A 20,932-nucleotide genomic window follows, 5' to 3' on the forward strand; every position below is an offset into this window, starting at 1 on the left:
ACCTGTTTTTCAACTTTTCCAAGCCTGCCCATCATGCTGGGGTCTTCAGGCAGCTCCCCTTCTGCTGGCCCCTTGGTCCGATCCTTGTCAGTCATGGAGGATCCTCTCCCAACGATCTGGTCAACTCTACCAGGATCAGAAAATGCCCCCACCCCCGGAAAAGGACCTGGAGTCAGTTGGAGGCAGCAGGTGAGGAGGGCACAGCTTGTTGTGCCTCCATGGGACAAAGCAACAGCCTCTCTCCCAACTAACACTCCAAATTACTCACAGACACGCAGTGGCACTGAAGTGTTAATTCAGATGCAAAATTCAGAGCGGTATTAGCAGAGTTTGAAATTATCCATTTCTGTTTATACAGGTAAAACCTGGCACATTATGCACAGTAAATTTACCCACTGCAGAGAATTTCTTTAACTGGCTTCCTTCCAAATCGATTAACTTCTTATTTGCATTGAGAAATTATTATTTTGTGGGAAGATCAAGTTTTCTGTCTAGCAAATATCAATGGGATCTTTTTCAGTCTTTATAGCAGTTTTCTCTCCTCAATGCAAATGTCCATGTGTAGTTCTCATGTCCATGAACATGAGCTGCTTGTCCTAAGATGCAGACAAACAGGTACAGTGATAACTGTTTTAGTGGAATTATATCAAGGCTGAATTTGGCCAGAACTCACCAAACATTACCAAACTGTTTTCATCTCAGTGCAGTTCTCACTTGTACTGTTAAATGTTTTTTATTAGCAGGGCTCCCAGCTGGGAGCAGCAGAAGAGGCTCCTGCCAAATCAGCCAGGAAAGGTTACTAGGCATATAATTTGATACTGACTTCTTTACACACGTCACATTTGCACTTCCTTATTCCCAGTATAGAAACACCTGGGTTGATTAACAGCTCCATATGCAGAGGAAGGAGGAGGGCAGAACCAGTTTGGTAACTGGAACTCAATTTTATTAGAGACATCAAATATAAATTTCTGGAGAGTAAACACTGGAGCTTCTTGATCCCTCCAAAGTCTGGAGAACAAATAATTTTTGGAATAACTCTTAATGGCAGCCAGGTTTATAGACTAATTCTGTGCTGGGCAAACTTTACTCTTGCATAATGCACCAAACATAAGGGTGGCAGGGAGAAAGAAGGGTTAATTAATCTGACTGAAACCAAGTTGAGGTATCTTGAGCGAAAACTCAAAATGCTTCTTACGCAGTTCTGCCGTGTGGGCCATGGGTCCATGCACCAGGAGGAGGAAAAGGAAGGAGCTGAACACAGACAGACAGGGGAAAATGAACAAACAAAAACCAAGGAAAAGAATGAGACGTGAGGCTATTTCCAACACAAGAGCATCTGTTTGCTTCACATTGGACAAGGACTTGATAGGGATGTTGGCTGTTGGCACTGAGGGACAGGTACCAGTGGGAATGGACCAGCGTGGCTCCCTTAGCTTATATTAGAGCAAGAGCACTTCACAGCACCAGATCTGGCTCAAAGAGATGAAGTGGGTGAGCACATCACACCAAAGACAGAAAATATAAGCCAACAATTGTTTCAGAGTTTTGCTTTGATCCCAGAAGCTACTTGATTTGGGCAGGGATGTGACAGAATTCTGTTCTGCTTAAAAAGCCGTGTTTGATCCTTTGCTTAGCAATATAAGCACAGGAGTACAAGGAGCACCGAGTGCTGGAATTACAAGTGTGAGGAATATGCATGCCTTATTTCTCTCTTGTAATGGGAGAAGGAAATCACTGACATTTACAGGAACTCCCCACGAGGGATGCAATTACTGACAGGACATACAGCACAAGAAATCCTAGGACAATGTCGTTACCATGTAAGCAAGGAGCTGTTAAATTGGATACCTCGGGCTACCTTGGTGAGGAATCACAAGTCAAGGCGTGGTACAGCCACTGTATGAACTCCTCTCCTGGATGCACAAGCAAGTAGACTGCTAAAACAATGAACACGAGTTTAAAGAGGCCCAAAGTCTAAATGTTATTGAATATTGCAGAAGGCCAAGAACAATCAGGGTGCTCTGTCCTCCTGTCCCATCCAGCACCCACACTGACACTGAAATGTGTCCACTAATGGAAATGAGATGTCCCTCAGCAGGAGTAGAGCAGGGAGGCAGGACAGACTGTGACACAGAGAGGAGAACCCAACACTGCATTTTAATGACCCTAATTCTAACCTTGCAGAAATCAAGGCAGGACTTCTGCTGTCTTTCATACATGAAGAGAAGAGCTCTCCTGTGAGTGAACCTCACATGGCCCATTTCAGGGGCCAGCTGGCACTTCACAGATGGAGTGATCACTAAGAAGAGCACTAAGTTGTTGCTCACCTTCAAGGACCCCACTTGCCTTTAGACTGCTGGGATTTAGGAGCAGGGCTGAAGCCCTTCACAGAGCTCACCCATAATGCATTCAAAAGCCTTTTCCCATTATATAATTGATACCAGAGCCCAGAATTCCCTCTTGATTCATTGCCTTTGTGTCTGTACCTGAACACAGTCCTGACTCCTGGGGTGCTTGTCTTCCACAGCCCTGGGGAAGCAGAGCCAGATCTCTCCTCAGAGGCAGGGCAGCACCAAGGATGGTGCAGGGGGGCAGCTCTGGGCCTCTGGCTTCAGTGCAGGGAGGGGAGAAGAAGGTGAACCAAGTCCTTCTCTCTTTATGGGAGAAACCAGTCTCAAGGTCTCCCACCCCTTCGCTTCCCATGGCACAAGCTGGACCACAGGAGAGTGCTCCTATCCTCAGCAAAGCACAGAGATTTCATTTGTGCCTTATCTGATACAAGAGAAAAGAGGAAATTCCTTGTGAGCTCCCAACCCACCTGCACCAAGAGCAGGAGGTCCTTTTAGCCATTACAAGATTTTGAGGTTTTGTCCAAACTGGGCAACAAAACTCAAAAGATGAAGAAGAAAGAATATATTCCACTTTAGCAAGCAGAAGGGGATAATTTATGTTCTTACTGCATGACAAAGGACCAAGAATCTTCTGAGGTGCCCATCCCACTTTTATACTGCAGCCCATGGGGAGGCTTGTGTCTTCTCAATTCTTATTTTTGCTGTGCCAAATGCACACATGCAGAGGGAAGAATTCAGCTGAAGCTTTGGAAGAGCCAGCCCCATGTTCTTCCTTTCCTGGCAGAAGAGGATTCAGAGATTTCTAAGGATGCACGACAAACTGTGCCATCTGCTGTCCTTGGTCGGCTCTGCTGGGCCTCAGTTTGGGAGGGAGAGAGAAGAGGGGATTGCTCTTTAAAGTGGACTTTACTGTCTTTCCTTCTTTCTAATGATACAAAAAAAATGTAAATTCTTGCATCAGCCACAGTGCAGGTTTTCTCATGCTTCATTATGCTTCATGCTAACAGTGCATGCAAAAAGGTGTAATATGTCACCCTCGGGCCAGAAGCAGACATCAAAAGGTCAAACGGCTCAAATGAGATAAAAATGAAGTGTTTGGGAATAGATAATCAAGTATTTTCTTTTTTTTTTTTTTTTTTTATCTGTTATAAATTTTTGTAAACAATCCAGGCATTGAAGCCAAACCCCCTTCATCCATGTCACAGGACTGGCTACTTATCCCTTCATTTGGCAATAAAATTTGCTCTGGACAAATTTTGATCAACAACTGTTCTCTAAAAATTACAGCTGAGATTGCACCTATTCTAGGCTAAATCAGCTGATCAAGGGAATTTTTTCCAAATTGTCTGTGTGCAGAGCATGGGGCAAACACCATCAGCCAAACCACAGCTGTGGGCATCTACCAGGATCCCCCTGACTTTGCTGGGAGCTGCTTGCAGAAAGATTTTGGCTGAACTGAGCAATCCGTAGGGTCAAGATAGCTCATGGGACATCCCTCTCATGATGTTTGTCTGGGCAGAATTTGGGTAAAACAGGGGGTGCAGACTGAAAAGGAGAGGCTGGAGCCATCCATGGGGACATCCCCATGGCACAGACCCACGTGGTGTTGGGGTGACAAAGATCACGGCAGCAGCAGAGCCTGACCAGGGGTTTTGGATCTGGGCTCGGGGCTGCTCAGAGCTCTGGTTCCCATCCTTCAGCCCCTTGAGCACCTCACAAGTGCTGCTGGTGCCTGTGGGAGGATAAAACTGCCAAAAATTAAGTGCAGCATAAGCCTTTTCATGGGTGGGAATGGAGATTTCAGCAGCCTGCTGTGCCCTGCTGCTTTCTGCACCCACAGCTTGGTAAGGGGGACATGGAAAAAGTCATTGGAAAAGGGAGAAATTATGTAAAAAGGTTTAAACATCCCAGGAGCTTTGTGGACATCTGCAAAGATTTTTTTAATCAGTATTAGAAACTGTATAAACAGTGGGGGGAAAGTCATTAGCATGAAGCTGATACAGCAACAGTCTTGGACTGAATAGAATAAATATCCCAGATTGAGGCCTCCTCCCCTCAGATCCATCAATCACCTGTGCTGTGTGTGAGGCACAAGTTTTCACATGAAAATCGTGCTTTTACTGAAGGCTTGTTGGACATATCATCTTAAAGATTAAATACAACAAAATCCCTTTGAATATGTATTTTTATTTTTAAATATAAATGTTTCTGCAAATAACAAGGTGATTTCATTCTCAAAGACTTCTTTTGGCAGGGAGGAGGAATGGGAAAATTACTTTTCTGAAAGCTTTGTTTTTTTAAAGTATAAAGCTTTAGGCTTCTAGAAAATTCTGTTTTTTTAATATTTGAGCTAGCTGAGTGGGAAAAGGTAAGCTTTCAATATTCCTTTTACTTGTATTTCTCTAGTGAAGATTACTCAGAGCAGCTTAAATTAAAATCAAGAGATTTGTCACATATTAGCTCTTAGGGAAGCAAATATATTTAGGGAAAAAAATATTTGAGGCTCAGCTTACTGCATTTAAAAATCATCTACTATTTCTACATGGGAAATGATTTTCTGGCAAATATTTATACCTGCCCTGGGCTCTAGTGGTCTCAGTGCAAGGGGAAAATACAGCCCAGCTCATGGCCCTGCTGCCCAGACCTCAGAATGCCCTAAAATGGGAATTTTTGTGATAATATATTCCTCATTGCACGAGCTTCAGATACGGTTTTACTTAGGGAGAGAACTTAATGAGAACTATCTCACTGTGTGACTGAGAGCTGGGTTTGACTCCTTCTCCTTTTGCTTGGAAAATCAGGATTGATTTATTATTTTTCTGAATATGAGTGCCGTGGTTGTAGTATTTTAACACAATTTTTTCCTCCATGGTCAGTTCATCAGCTACAAAACACTTCATTCTTACTTTGCCCACTGAAATAAACTCATTTCATTGTCCAAAGAGCTGCAGAGGCTCCTTTGCTTGTGTGTGAACGGTGTCACCCTTTAGGAAGTGGATTGTTCACTTGATATTTGATTTGTGGGTAAATATTCCACCTTTTATGTTTGAAGACAGCCTGATAAAATATGAGATCTTTTAAAAAGATATAATTTGGTTTTCTAACACCTCGAAGAAGACTGAAAACAGGAAACAGGCTCACTGAAGGAACTGATGGTTATTGATGACTGAATGAAAATCCCCTTTTTTGTTCCCCTCTGGCTTGAAGGCAAATCAGAGCACACCCAGAGCAGCAAACCCTTGTGAGTCATGATTTAGCAGGCTGCACTGCTAAAGTGAGAAATGCCGTCATATAACTGGCATGAAAGGGGTTTGACATTAAGCAAATGAAAAAAAAAAAAATTCCAGAGAAAGCGGCATTTTGGTGAATCCTAACCTAGGCGAGTATTGGGGAGACTCTTTGGAAGAATACATGGGTCCTTTGGTTGGATACTTCTTATGCCGGGGAGTTGAAGGGGGTGGGGGACCCACAATCATATCTATCCTGGCAAAGTAAATAAGAAAAAAGACACCAGCAAAATGCATAATGAAGCAACACGTAGAGAAAAGTTGGTCAGAGAAAAGTCGCAGAAAGAAACAACTGACAAACAGAATGACAGGGAGAGAAAGAGAGAGAATCTGAAAATATATTCTGCTGGAAACAGAAGGCTCTCTCCTACCACTGGGTTGTTGGTGAAAAAACCAGAGTCTTACCCACCTCAGGGTAAGATTTGGAGATTTAGGCACCACTGCAACATCATTAGGAGCTCCCCCCACCCCAGATATAACAGGCACCATGCTTTACCCTCTGGAATATATTTGCACATGTGTGGCAATATCCCATTGAGGTGGCTGGATATGAAACAACATATATTCATCCTCCTTTCAGTTCCAGTGCTAGAGAGCACATCCTCAGCTAGTTCAGGGAAGCATGAGCTGCTGGGAGTCGGCGAGGAACGCTGCAGGACTGTGGATAACTCAATGAATGGGAGACATCCATGGTTGGCAAGGATGGAACACGAGACAATGTGAACACAACACTGAAAAGAGCACATCGCAGACACAGTGACAGAGGCTTTACTGATTAAAGAGGAAAGTGCATGTAAACACCCCAGAAATGTGCTTGGATGCAGCTTTAATCCACCAAAGCCCTGGCTAGGGGAGGTCAGAGCCTGCCCTGCTGAGCTGGGCTGGCAGGCACAACAGGGCGCTGTGACTGAAGGAAAGGGATGTTAAAATATCTGCTCCTCCCTGGGATCCACCTGTATGGGTGCAGGCTCCAACACTGGCCATGGCCTTGCCTACAGGGGCCCTTCCAGGTGTACTGGGCAGGTGCCCAAAGGGTGCCCCCAAAGGGGTCTGCTGCCATCACCATCACTGATCTGCTGCTCAGGGGGGACAGTGAAGCTGCCTGGTAGTCTTGGATCCCAAATCCAGGTGCTCCATGCTTTTGAAGCAGCTCCTGATCCTCCTGGCTTCCCTGTGAGAGGATGAGTGGTGGCCTTGTCCAGCCCCAGAACCTCGTCCTCACAGTCCCACAGCTACAGCTAAGAGGAGAATCCAGTTTGGTCTTTGAAAGATGCAATTCCTGACCCCAACCTCCCAAAAAAAAGCAGACAACCAAACTGCTTTGTCTTTGCAGCACATGCCCCTGTAGGACTGGGACACCTGGATGGGTGGTGAGGCACTCTGCCACAGCCCTTAGGGTGCTGGAGACTCAGACATCCCACCTGGAGCAGCAGAGATGACAACCCTGATGCCTGGTACCCACTGCGGAAGTGGCCTCGAGGCCTCTTGTTTCAGGTTACTAAAGTTAGGAAATCTCAATCCCCTTCCTCTTCCTCCTCTTTATTCAGGTATACATCTTGGATCTATGATCACTGAATTTGTACTGAACAGGAGTGAGAGGCTCACACAGAGGAAATTCTCCAGGGTATTTTGGTCTCCATTGTAAGGGAGAACGTTCCTTCCGGGAAAAGCACAGTGTGCAGCAGGGCTGAGAAAGTTACCCCTGCATCTTGAGCATCAAAATTAGCAGAGTTAAAATGGTCTCTGAGAGATTCATGGCAGAACAGAGATTCCTCTTTTACCCCAAGACAATTTTCCTACTTTATTCCTGTGGTTCATGTCAGCTGGTTTCATACACAAACACTTATTTTTTCTTCACATTTGCTGACAACCAGGGACTTGATGGGTCTGAAATGAAAGGAAAACTTCCTCAATGGCTTCTAGGGGACACTGGGCTGCCACAGCCATCAAGGGAAGCAATTTCATTCTCCAAGTGTAAAAGCAAATGGTGTATTTTTCTGACTGGAGATTGCCCATGGCCAAGCCACAGTTCTGGGTGTCCTTCAAGCTCCACAGAACTGGAGCTGCTTCTGCTGAGCCAACACAACTGGGGGTGTTGGAGGCTTGGGGTCAGGGCTGAGGAAGGAGAGGTCAGACTAAAAGATTAAACTCCAATCATCTGTTCAAGGAATCAAACTTATGTGTTTGGGTTTTTGTTTTTTTTTTTTCTTCCAGGAGAGACATGAAAACATGGAACCTTCTCGGTTCCATTTGTCCCTTTCCCACACTCCTTCTATTGAAATGAACACATCTCGCCCTAAAATCTGAGCACAGAAGCTGAAATGCAGCTCGGCTAAACCCACCTACAGTGAGCTTGGATGAGAAATTCCCATCTGCATGGATTTTCAGCAGACTGTGCCATCCAAGGAGGGATTCCTCCTGAAGTGGCTTAGCATCCCAGCAGTGGGAGGGAGCTGCTGCCTCCTCACTGCTCTCTGTGTCTGTGGCAGCAGGGCCACAGCCAGGACACTAAATTTGGTCTTATTTCACTCCCATAAAGGCATCAAATGACCCACATGAGCTTTAACACTGGGGGCACCAAACCTTTGCACCCTGCCAGGAGGATCATGGAGATACCCAACCACCTTTCCTATGGATATACCACAATGCCAAAAGCTCCCAAAATAAAGCAGGAGGATGAGCCATGATTTTTGTATGTCCTGAAATGGGCAGTGAGGGAGTTTTAGGGCAGTCCCTGTCCTGCTTATTCCTGTGGTTCCAGCCATAACCACTGATGTCTTCCTTGCGGATTTGTCTTAAAAAGGAAAAGAATAATCTGTAGCTGCAAAGGGAAGTGTCTTTCTCCTGGCAATACCTCCACAGTGAACAAAAAGCAGTGGAAAATGAAGCAAAAAGAGGGGTCTCTTGCCTGGCCTGAAGGTTTTTAATCCTGGAGAGCATGTCCAGGTGGCCAGCTGAGTACTGCTCGATGACATCCATCACGTCGTAGGGCCGAAGGCTCTCCTTAAACTTGCGCTTGGAGACGAGAAACCTCATAATGCTGCAGGAGACAGAGAGCAAAATCATAACACAGTCCCTGGGTGCAGCCTGACCTGCTTAATGGCAGATAAAAAACACAGCAGGGAGCTGCTTTTGGAAGGAAAATGGAATAAATCCCAGCCCTGTGGGTTTGGGAGAGGATGCAGCAATAGGAGAGAGGAAGGGGATTGCGGGGGCTGGTGGCTGAAGCCCTGTCTGCACCAGGGGGTCCCTGATGCCCCTTGGTCTGTCATCTGTGCATGTGCTCTCTGCACCACTTTTAGAAATGTCAGCATTAAATCTCAGGGCTGGTGAGAGCTGTCATTTGGATGCATCCCTGTGGGAGATTTTCCTGTTTCTCCGTTTATTCCTTCCCTAAGCAAAAATTGCCCTTCCTGGCAAAATTGTCTGTAAAGAAGGGCAGGCCACCCAGGGGAAAAACAGCCTGCAGCACACACATGTCAGCATTTGCAGGCACTTCTTGGGCTTTATACTTCTCATTTTTCTTTATAATTTATTTTTCTGGACTCCTTCCCCCCCTCTCCCTCTCTTACCACACTGCCCTGATGCTGACTTTCAGTCCTGGTGTCAAATCTTCTGTCACAAACTCGCAGTTGCAGCTTTTATTCTCATCAGGAATGTCTTCTCCAGGGAGGCTTGCTTCTGGGTTTGGGACAGGGAAGGACAAACACAACACGTTACTGTTTCCTGTGCCAGTGCTACACAGAGGCAGATCACGAACAGCAACCCCAGGGGAACAGCACAGAAGCCTTTGCTGAACACTCAGATGAGAGCATTTCCCGGGATGTGCTTAGGTGACATTAAACAGTGCCAACTGCAGGTCTCACACATCCCTATATCAGTGAATCCCAGTATCATTTGGGCTGGAAAAGTCCTTTAAGATCATCGAGTCCAACCATTCCCCCAGCACAGCCAAGCTCAGCCACTAACCCATGTCCCCAGGTGCCACATCTAGATGTGTTTTAAATTCCTCCAAGAAGGTGACTCCACCACTGCCCTGTGCTGCCTGTTCCAAGGCTTGCCCACCTTTTCAGTGAAGCAATTTTCCCTAATATCTAACCTAACTGTCCCCAGCACACCTTGAGGTAATTTCCTCTTGTCCCAATGCCTGACTCTTCCTCCATTCCCCATCCCTAGATAGAGAAATATAAACATTATGATGGCCATCAGAAGGGGTTTTCTTGCCTCCTCTAATCATTACCAACAAGTTTGGGTTGGAAGGGACCTTTTGAAGGCCCTTCTCTGCAATGGGCAGGGACACCTTCAACTTGATCAGGTTGCTCAGGCTAAAAATCTGGGAGGGGAAGGAGTCTCAACACCTTGGCTGGCAGCTCTGCCCTTCTTAGGTGGGGAGGGAGAGGATGTTGGTGCCAGCTGGGAATTTGGGGTGCAGCACCCAAGCCTCACCTTCCGAGTTCTGGCGCGACGCCGCTCCCTTGATGCGGAACGCCTGCCGGGCTCGGCTGCGGTCCCCGAAGCTCCAGCTCTTGGGCACTTTGCTCGGGCTGTCCTCGATGCTCTGGTCAGCACTGGGGGATCTCCTGATGCCCTGAGCCTGTGGAGAGCCTTTCCCTTTGGTGCCAGCACCGCGGGGACTGGAGAAGACACGATCTTTCAAACTGACCTTCTGACTGTTCAGAGAAACACGTTGAAACAAAGACAAAAAGGAGACAGCAGGAGGAGTCATTCTGGAAACCACGCAGTCCTTCCCCACCAGCCATTAGAAATCAAGAGCACTTCCAAGCAGCAGTGACATGTAGCTTTGCTGTTGGCTTTTCTTTTTTTTTTTTTTTTTTTTCAATATATATTTTATTTTTATTTTTGTTTTAAAGAAAGCATTGTAGAAATGTTTCCGTCATCATGAGTGAAATGGGAATGGTTTGTAAGAGAGAGAAAATAATGAGGACTTGAACAGAAGCCCTTCATGGGATGCCAGGGCTGGCGGGACAGGATGACATTAACAATGAGGTTATGATTCCTTAAATCACTGATCGACTCCGATCACGAGTTAGGAAGCTTTTCTTTCACAACTGCCTTCCAAAACACTATGGCTAATGAGAAAATACCAATTAAAAAAACCCCAAACCATTATCTTAAAAATTTTGTGCAAACACTTCACTTCTGGTGCTCAGATCTATCCTTTCCCTTCCTTCAGCTCCTGTATTTCCTCCCTCTTAAAACATGATCAGCTCCCTTTATATTTTCCAAAGAGATCCTCTTTATCCAGTTACATATTGAAACACATAAATACAAACACTGTGCAAGTCTTTTGTATCCTATAAAAATCCCATGTAAAATCTATCTGCCATCTCCCTGGGGGTCTGCTATGGGTGTCACAAACATGGAAAGCAAAATTTTAGAACTCCAGAATATGGCAGTTTAATGCCTTTTTTCCTATTAGAGTCCTTGCAAGTATGGTTGGAAAAGAAGGTTTCTCCAGAAACAGAGATGATCTCACTGGGAAATAGTGACCACCCAGTTCTAATCACTTTCCAAATTCTGAAATTTGCATTTAAAGCCTTTCACCCAAACGAAGATGTGGAATTTTCATGTGAGAGTTTAAGAGCAAAGAAACTTTGTAATCTTTATGAAACCACAAACTTTATAGAGACAGCATTGGGGAAAGCAGACTGCAAATAATATAATTTCATATTTTCTTAATAGCAATCAGTGATTAAACTCCACTGATTAGAGGTTGGACAAAAAGTGCAAGGTACTTGCACAAGTAGGCAATATTTTATATATAGGTATATCAAAACTGAGTGAAGAGAGGGATTTAATTCCCAGCATTCTGTACCATTGCAGCAGCCACTTATCATTCTGCTGCCAACTCTCTGCCGCAATTTGCGGGAAGAACATTTCAGAAATTTTAATTTCCACATCACCAACCAAAGACCTGCTTTTTTTTTTTTTTTTTTTTGTTTCTTTTTGTGCGTCTTTCAGCAACACCAACTTAAAAGTCAGAGCCACACGGCCCTTCTTTGCCTTCAAAACTGGCACGAGGTTCTTCAGTCAGAACTTGGCTGCTGGTTTTGAAGCAAAGCTTTTTGCTCCCCTTTCCCAGCTGCCGGCTGTTCCCCGCTGACAGGAGCAGACACCAGCTCTGGCCAGAGAGGGAAAATGTGACTTGAGGACACTCAGGGAGCAGATTTGTCGAGTAAGAAGGTGCTATTTTTACAAAGTCACTTCACATTGCGAGACAACAAACATTTACAGGGAGAGAAAGGTGCTTAGGCAGCGTTTTGCAGAGTTGTGTGGGGAGGGCATCCCCTGGGCTGCAGGGAAGGGTTGGCTGTGGCCACAAGCTCAGCAGCAATTTCACATTGAAAGATGGATTGGAGAAAAAAAATAAAATTTGCTTATGATCAAATTTAAAAAGGCAGAATTATTCCAATTAAAGTTGAATTTTAATTCAGGTAAGTGCTGGGGATTGGATTTCCAGTGTGGTGCTCATCTGCAGGGTCTGTCTGTGACCAGAAAAGCTGAAATCCAGGTCAGAGGGACAAATCCACACAGGAATCTGGGGACAAGCACATGCCTAAACACCTTTCTGGATGTAAGCCTTCATTACTAATGCTACCAAAATTATCATACATAATGAGCCAAAGGTTTAAAAGAAATTCTCACTCTGAGTTTCTTGGATTAGAAACCAGACTGAAATTTCGTCATTTGATTCTAAATAGGCCAACTGGATCTTTTTTCTTTATTTTTGTTGATTTTACAGAATAATATTTCTTGAATCCACTGTGTTTCAGTAGCGCTATTACTTTGAATAACCTTTTTAGAAAGTAAGTTTTATAAAAATGCTTTAGCAACACAGCAATATTTAGGATTCAAAGTGATCTCTTTGTGCCCTATCCTCTGCTGAGTTTCTCCCATCACCAATCCCAGCATAAAACCAGTTGCCTTTCACTGAGTATGGCAGGGCCTTCTCCTTGGAGCCCCTTTTCCATTCCCACAACAAATGTGCTACAAATGTTTGCAGGAATCACAAAAAGCAAATAAGAAAGGATTGAACTTGGTGAGGGATATGAACAAAGATTTTCAAGCCTTAGAGCATGAGAAGCAACACATTAAAAAATCTCACAGCAATCTGATGAACAATTAAGATTTGGGTGGATTTTGTTCCCAAGTACTCACTGAGGAAAAAAACCCAACACTTGATGTAACTTCTCTGTTTTAACATAAACAACATGAGACACCATGTACAATTAATTGAATTTTTCCTTCTGCCATGCAATTCCCTCATTGGAAACGACACCTGGAATCACATGCACTACAATCTCTGCAGAGGAGGATGCTGTTGGGGTCTGCAGGAGCTGATAGGAAAAAATCCCAAAGAAATACAGACATACATAGGGATATATGTTGTCAGCGAATCCAAGATCATGTTCTCACTCAACCAGAAAGTCATGCAGAGGGATGCAGAGTGTCTCAGGGAGGTGTTTGGATGTCACTCCAGGATGGTAAATGAGCCTCAGTTGGGTGGGGAGTGTTGGTGACATGGAGGACAACAGGGACAGATGGACACTCTCAGTCATGACAGAGCATGGGGCAGGAGCCAGGGGAAGGAAGGGAAAAGGAACTGTGGCTTTGCAACCAGAGGCACAGATTAGGGGAAGCCACAACAGCCTAATAGGGTGTGATTTAATTCTAGGTCCTCATAACCACTCCAAGTGGCATTTATGAAAACAGATTTGATAGCAGAAAATTACCTTTCCAGGCTGACTGTGGGGAAGGCTTATAAATATTCAGGTTTTTACTTGAATTTAACAAAGGATAGAAATTGGGCTGATTTTTCTCTGTTGCCAGTCAAAAAATGAAAGTCCATGCTGGAGAAACTGGATGATGTTCACTGCTTTAGTGGGCTTTACATTTTGGTTAAGTCCAACTGCTCAGCACTCAGCAGAGAAATGTGCAAGTACTGACCTTCAAAATGAGCTGCCATCAGCCTCCTTAGGATGCCAGGGGTTTAAGCTCCTGTTTGAAAAGCTCTGGTTTGGGGTTCATTCCAGTTCTCTATAGTATTAAATCAGCACTTTTAAAAAAAAAATGTGGACTCATTACATTAGCAGTAATTTTAAATCAATAAAAAGTATCAGTTGTAAGGTCTTGTCATTGATTTTAAACTCTGCTTGAGCCATTACTTCATTTTCTTCTCAGCCAGCCAGAACGAGTCGGACAAGCACACACTCAGATCCATCTCTGCATCCAAACCCAACCAGTATCAGTGCTCATTCTTCTGGGAAGCTGTAGCCAGGAGAAAAAGGTTGTCTCCTGTTGGCAAATGAGGGGCTTTTTTTAAAATCAAGAGTTTATGCTGAGCTCGTGGCATATGAGAACAACTCATTAAAACCAGGCAGGAGTGCCAGGAGTGAATGATGGCCTTTGTCACTATCACTGGGCTTCAGTCTGCCTGCTGGTGTGAGTAATAGGCAGAAACCAATTACTGGAGACATGAAGGAAGGGAAAATAAAACTGTGTATGCAAAATTTACCGTGACTAAAACAGAAACCAAGAGAGGGCCTGGCTCAAGCCTGGTTTGCCTCCAGTGATTCCAAAAAATCATTGCTAAAAGGTGAATTCAGCCTGGAGAATGCAGTTTCTAGAAACAGAGAAACCTGGGCATAAGGAAAACAAAACATCAGCCAGTGACTGTGTCATGGTGAGCAATCCCTCTCCTTTTCCTCAACCACGGTGCTAGACTTGGATGGGAGCCACTGATGCTGTGATGGCAAAGACTGGAGTTGCACCACCCCTGCAGCCACCACACAAGCACAGAAAAGCACAAAAAGGGCCTTGGATGAGTGAAGGGACACTGGAGCCAGACCCGTGTCTGTAACTCTGCTGTCCTGCAGCATTCTGTTATAATCACTCATCCCTCCCTAACTCCCAGCCCTCCTCTCCCAAACTTCTTCTGAGTGCTGTCAGACACCACATCAGCCACATCCTGCATCTTCTCCCAGCTGTTTGCCAGATGGGCTGCTCTGCATTTTGGGGCAAAGCAAAGGAGCCAGGTTGCACCTCCGAGCTGGCTGATCATTCCCAAACCAGCCTTTAAGGAATCTGCTCCACCCAGAGCCACAGGCCAGCCAAGGGCTCTGCAAACACCTTTCCTTCATTGCTCTGGTGCCTCCTCTTCCCACTGTGAGGTGCCCTCATCTCTGACTGTGCCGGGAAAGTCTCTTACAAAGCAGAATACGATACAGCTGATAATCTGGCTTGGTGTAGCTACATTACTGTCTAAAAACGAATGTGTTATTGCATTTATTGACTGAAGATCATTGGTTTAGTACATTAAGAAACCACAGCTTCTAAGGAGTTTCCTATTAATTTACCTACATTGAGTTTTCCATGATTGCCTCGTTGTGTGCTGTTATTTCGTTATGTGCATCTTAGATGAAGGCTTTTAGCACTCAGCCTGAGCTGCATCAAAGTGCTGGCATCTGCCCCAAGGGTTTGTGCAGTGGGGATTGGTGGCAGACACCCAAGGGTCCAGAGAAACAAGACATCTGAATTATTTTTACATCCCTTCACAGTTAACCCACAGTTTTACTAAAGCACAGGGTGTGTAACACTACATTCAGGATGGATGCAGGAAACAAAGATGCTCTTGTAGCTACCCCAAAGTTCAAGGCTCCTTTTTGACTGGAAGAACCACAGTCTGCCATCTTCCTTTTCAGACACTCTAATAGATTAAGAAGATATTGAGGTAACACTTTGTTTCATCCTCCCTTTCCCTTGCAGAACTCAAGACGGGGGAGATGAAATGAGGAGCACAGTGGGAAGGAATTCAGTAGATAACAGAAAAAAATTACACTGGCTTTAGCAACTAAAAATCCATGCCTAGGAAGACATGCAAGAAAGACACTGAGATCAGAGTGGCTGATTTTCCAGAAAACAGAATTAGACATGAACAGATGAGAGGACAGATTACGAATAGCACTGCTCATTTTCACCTCTGCCAAAAACAACCTCAGTGTTAAGCAGCTGAGAGGAGGCTTTCTCTGGGGAGGAGTCCCTGCTCACACTGCACCTCCACACATAAAACAACCTCACCTGGCAAATGGAAACACCACAGAAGTCAGGATCATTTTTTTTCCAGCTAGACTATTGACGAAATCTTTGCCATTTGTCTTGAAATGCTGCCTGTGCAACTGATGATCACCCAATATTCACCCACATTTTTCAAGGCTAACCTTCAAGGAAGGCCACAGCACCACCAAATATGTAGCAGGAGGCTGACTCAGAGATTCAGGCTATTCATCCAGATGCAAAGGATTTCCTACCATGGAGAAACTGCTTTTTATGAACCCTAGATCATGCCCCATTCCTCTTTGTTACCCATTCAGAGATGGGATTTACCACTCTACTTCTGAGCACCTGGTACACGCCAACCTCAGCCACGAGTCCTACCCTCTAGACTGACAGAGAATAAAAAGAGCCAGCAAGTAAAAAAATAGCAAGAAAAGAAAAGATACAGGTTGAAACAATTAATGAAGAAAATCAGAGATACATATACTGTTAGAGCTGCAGTTTTATACTTTCAAAGCTGTAGTTTGTTGGCTTTCTGAGGGATACAGAGACTGGTGATTTTGAGAATTAAAACGGACTCCAAAAAAAGAGCATGCAAAAATTCCGAGTTCACAAACATGCGGCATCACTCAGTGCCCTGCCACTCCTGGGCTGTCCACCTGCCTGGCTGCGGGGCGAGGAGCTGGGGGTCCCCTGCCAGCATTCACAGCATGCAAACTCTGGGCAGTGGGACATCAAGAAGGTGCATGTTTGCTGCTGAGGAGCAGGGGTGGGGGGCAGAGACTCTTCTAGTGCAGGTGTGGAAGTATTTATGCACAAGGAACGTAAGATCTATGTGTCTGTGTATATGGCCGTGGGTGCACTAAGGGATGCTCGCTGGGAAGCCCCTGAAAACACCTCGCAGTTGTCAGCTGGATGAAAAAGATGCAAACCCTGCTCGTAGAAAGCCCTGAGCTAAAGCTGTCTGTCCCCCTGGGGGTCTAGAAACAGAATCATTCACAAGGCCAATGTCAACACTCAGGGGAGCCCGTGTCCCCTAGGTCTGGTGGGACAGGCTGAGATTAGTCCTTCTCTAGCTGCGTAGTAGAGGTGCTAGATAGGCAAGCTGTGGCTTCCAAAGGCCACCAGGCTAGGAAAGGTCAATTTGTCACGGTCAGAGAGCCAAAGGAATGGTGACTGAGCAGAGGCAGGAAGCTGGTATTTCTCATGCTACTAACTGGACATTGCTGTACAGTGCAAGTCAATTTGCAAGGATTCCCTGGACCTTGAGGAGGGATGGAGCAATAGGGAGGAAGGGGTCTTCTTAAAAAAAAAAAAAATAAGATTTTTCATTTGGCTTTATTTTATTTTTTTTTTTTTAATTCTCCATTATTTGTTAAACTTCATTTCCTGGCCTCCTCCCTTGCTGAGCAGACACTGGCTTGGCTAGCCCAGCCCAAATTCCCCATCCTCATCCCTTACGCTTCGTGTGCTCTGCACAACTGGCAGCCAGGGAAGGCTCTTCCACCTTTGTTGTTTTTTTGTTTTGTTTTTTTTTTACTCATCTAGTACCTCTATTAAGCAGAGAAGTGATCAGAACGGGTGGTAGCAGGGTAGAGGGAGAATGAGCCGTGCAGCTTTTGATTAGTTTCGTGCGACGCATTTCCCGTGGTACCTAGAGTTTCCTGAGCAGCATCCGCATAGTGACTCTCTGCACGGTTTGCTTTTACTGGAAATGAGGGGAGAGTAAAAATTAGACCTGGAAGCAAATGCCAGACAGGAAACTTTTGATTACGGACTCTAGGTTTAAAAGACAGGTGTTTTGAGGGCCGGGTTCATGACAGGATTGTTCTGTTTGAGTGTTCAGTGAGGAAAATGGAAGTAAATAAAAAAATCAAGAGGGTTTCTGAAATTTGTTTCACTGTGGTCAGTAAATTTAATTGTTAGACATGAGGCATTCTGCTCATTGAGTTGGTGGCGTCAGTTTATCTACAATTAACTGCAGGAAGATTTTTCATCTGTATTGGAAACAAAAAAAACCTCTGTTCTTCCTCTAAATAGATAAAATGGTAATTTTTTTTCAAATTGTGTAAACCATGGAAAGCCAAAACTTTAACTTGTTTTGTCAAATAATAACCAAAAAGCTCAAATTTCTTCTTTTTTATCCCCCTAAAAAAACCCCATTCACAAAGAGAGCTAGTTAGTCTGTGAATTATTTGCACTTTTCATATGGGAAATACCATTATATTAAGCCTGGCATTAAAAAAACAAAAATAGATAAAAACAGGGTGCGGTGCAGTCCCTTATGGGACGGCAGTTGAACATCTGTGTTCACACATCTGGTTTTTGTGAAGATTTTCAGACAGGCCCTACCACTTCTGGGGAGTTGCTGACTTTGAGGCGGCACCAGCACAGCTCCATCCCAAATGGCTGCTCAGGCACTGCCCTGCCAGGAGATCCCCACCAGCACCAGGGTCCTCCACGCCATGGAGCAGCCCTCTACCTGTGGAAGGGGAATGACGTGGCCCCATCACCCCACCAGGCCACCAACCACCAGCAGGCAGCTCTTGCTGAGTTCATGGGCAGGCTGGAAAGGCTGAAGGGCATCAAATCCCAATCTTGTTTTACACTTGAGCTGGGTAATCAGAGGAGCTCACGGGCACAGCATCCCATGCAAGCTCAGCCAACACCACCCTTGGCGTCCTGGGGACTCCTCAGGTGTCCACATCAGGACCCTGCATCCCCAGGGAGCCCCAGGGGCTGCTGGTGCTCCCAGGGCTGTCCTGGAGCTGGCGTGGGAGGGGGATATTGAGCATGCAGGGCCTCAGGGAGACGTGTGGGTTTCTCTCCTCTCAGTCTCCTCTGCAGTCCCTCCAGAAAGATGCAGTTCCTTCTGTGCAAATAATCCGCTCCCCTAAAGGAAACTGATTATTTCCAGATTACTGTCAGTCCCAGCATGAGTCTCTGACACCAGCTAAGTTGGTTAGAAGGCCAAACACCAGGCCAGGCTCATGTGGCCCGTGGGTTCCCATGGGCAGTAGAGGTTTGGGACACCTCCATCCTTGGCTGGATGAGCAGGGGCCCACTGAATCAACCAAAGGCATCCTCCAGTGCATACAGAAGCCTTAATCACACCCCTGAACAGAGATCTTGGGGTTGTGTGTATCTCAGACAGACATATACACACACTGAGAGAGAGATATACACACAGATATACACACACGGTACAAGGGACCCAGCCCAGCACTCACCCATGGCCAAGGCCCTGCTGAGCTCACTGGGGCCAAGGACAAACCACAGCTGAGAACAACCCTCCAAACAGGTTCCTCTCATTACCTACAGCACTGAACTCATGCTGGACAAAGTAATCTGAGTTTTAGCTTCCCATTTCCCTGGAATCCTTCTGATTCTTTTTCTCTGATATTAATGTGTTATTATGATAATTTGGTTCATTAACTTTTAGCTTTTCGCCCAATCGTATTTTGGAAAATGCAAGAGGAAGAAATGTGGTTGTGGATGCCTTCAGATGTTTCTCAAACCATCTGTTAAAGAGCATCTGAAGCCCACATTTCATACAGGAGCCTCCATAGCCCTGGCAACCATGTGTCTGCCTTTTTGACATAACAATTAAAGCAAAACAAACAGAAACGAGATGCCACAGCTAATTTTCAGCCTGATTAACAGAAGAGTAATCACCTCCCATTACCACTCTCATCTGCTGGCTTTCTGCAGCAGGAGGGGTGAGAAAAGCCCTAGCACAGAGCAGGCCCCTTTCCCTGGGGATATGAGGGAGAGTGGATTTGTTTTTGTGGCAGCAGTGTGGTCTGGCAGGTGGGATGGGTCCCAGTGTCCTGGCAGCACAGCCAGCCTGGGGAGGGACAGGGGCAGGGTGGACACAACACCCAAAGTGATGGGCAACAGGAGGCTCTGAACGCATTTGTTTTTTAAAGGGAGGAAAATAAAAAGGGGGGAAGAGGTACATAGCATGTGGGAAAAGGCCAGCATCTCTTCTGCTCATCACAGCCTAGGCTCCACCCCTGGGGGAGATGAGCTCCTGGTCCCCAAGCAAGTCAGCACAGAGCATTCCCAGCACTCAGATGTGGATGCAGACAAGCTCGTGGTGGAAAAACAAAGCAGAAAACATAGAGAAAGGATGTAACCTGTGTCTCAGATCAGCTGTCCCATTTTATGCCAAGACTAAATCAAAAGGCACCCAAGAGAAATGGCAGGTGACCCCGACCCTCTGGCACACTGACCCCATCACCTCCTCGTGTCCTCCCAGCCCGGGCAGCAGCTGTGTGGGCAGAAATCAGCACGGCCACAGCAGCACTGGGGTCAGAGGGCAGGACCCCAACAGCCACCCCGTGCACTGGCAGAATGCTTGGGATGCTCCCTGCCCTCACAAGACAATGTTTATCCTTAACATCCTGCATAGCATAATCCCATGTGCCATGCCAGCAATCCTTTTTCTAAATTGAAATATAATAAGGTGAAAAATAGTGAAAAAAGCTCTTTCTGTTCCATTTGCTGCAGGGGGTTTGTGGTGTATCAGTTATGGAAAGAAGGATATAGGAAATCAGCCACTCCCTACACATCACTAGAATAGGAGGAAGATCCAGCTACCTCCAGGTGTAAGACTATTTCTTACAGAGTTGGAAATGCAAAGTAGAAAATCCTTTTCCAGCTGAAGCAGTAAAAGTGTGGAGCTGGGGTCTGCTAAGAGAGACAATTCATCCTCAGGAGCTTCCTGAGTGAAGCATCACCAGCAAGTGGGTGATTAACTGTCAGGTGGGCAGAGAAACAGGATGAGTTCTCTTTTCTAAGGGCAGGATGACACACTGAGCATCACCGGGAGGCTGCTGGAAATTCGAGTGGGTGGAAGATTTGGGAAGTGAATGTAAAAGACCCAGAAAAATTTATTGGGGAAGATAGGTAATTGGGCCCCCCGAATGCAAAATTCCTTCCTGAGGTCTGAGGCATTATCAGATGGAAGGAAAAGGACAGTGGGAACAGGTAGAATTGGTGTTGTCCTAACAGATCAGAAGGAAGGAGCTTTGGTGCTGCCATGGCAGCAGAACTGAACAATCTGGAATAAACTCTAAAGCTCTGCACAGCAGCTGCAGACCCTCAGCCCAAGCCTCCTTAGGCTGGGGTTTAGCAACAAAACCCATCGGTGTCACAAGAGACAGATGCACCACAGGAGCAGGAAACAGCACTTGGAAATTACTCTGATGAGGG

The 20,932-nt window shown here is 45.5% G+C and overlaps 1 protein-coding gene across 9 annotated transcripts in view; it reads right to left on the reverse strand.

Moving 5' to 3' along the window:
* The window catches only part of KCNQ2 (potassium voltage-gated channel subfamily Q member 2), a 74,088-nt gene that overhangs the window by 11,208 nt on the left and 41,948 nt on the right, over positions 1 to 20,932 (reverse strand). For 2 of the 9 annotated variants that reach the window (XM_088174795.1, XM_088174793.1), the window contains 5 exons: positions 17,370 to 17,423; positions 10,088 to 10,275; positions 9,214 to 9,322; positions 8,550 to 8,681; positions 3 to 126 (listed from right to left, as the gene is read on the reverse strand). In XM_088174795.1, coding sequence (XP_088030921.1) covers positions 3 to 126; positions 8,550 to 8,681; positions 9,214 to 9,322; positions 10,088 to 10,275; positions 17,370 to 17,423 — 607 coding nt within the window. Of the gene's footprint in view, positions 1 to 2; positions 127 to 5,729; positions 5,838 to 8,549; positions 8,682 to 9,213; positions 9,323 to 10,087; positions 10,312 to 17,369; positions 17,424 to 20,932 lie in introns of all 9 variants that reach the window. The other 7 variants (XM_088174792.1, XM_014873797.2, XM_088174796.1 and 4 more) reach the window with 5 other exon arrangements.

This window comes from Sturnus vulgaris, chromosome 17 (assembly GCF_052056855.1).
Source record: "Sturnus vulgaris isolate bStuVul1 chromosome 17, bStuVul1.hap1, whole genome shotgun sequence".
NCBI classification, from domain to species: Eukaryota; Metazoa; Chordata; class Aves; order Passeriformes; family Sturnidae; genus Sturnus; species Sturnus vulgaris.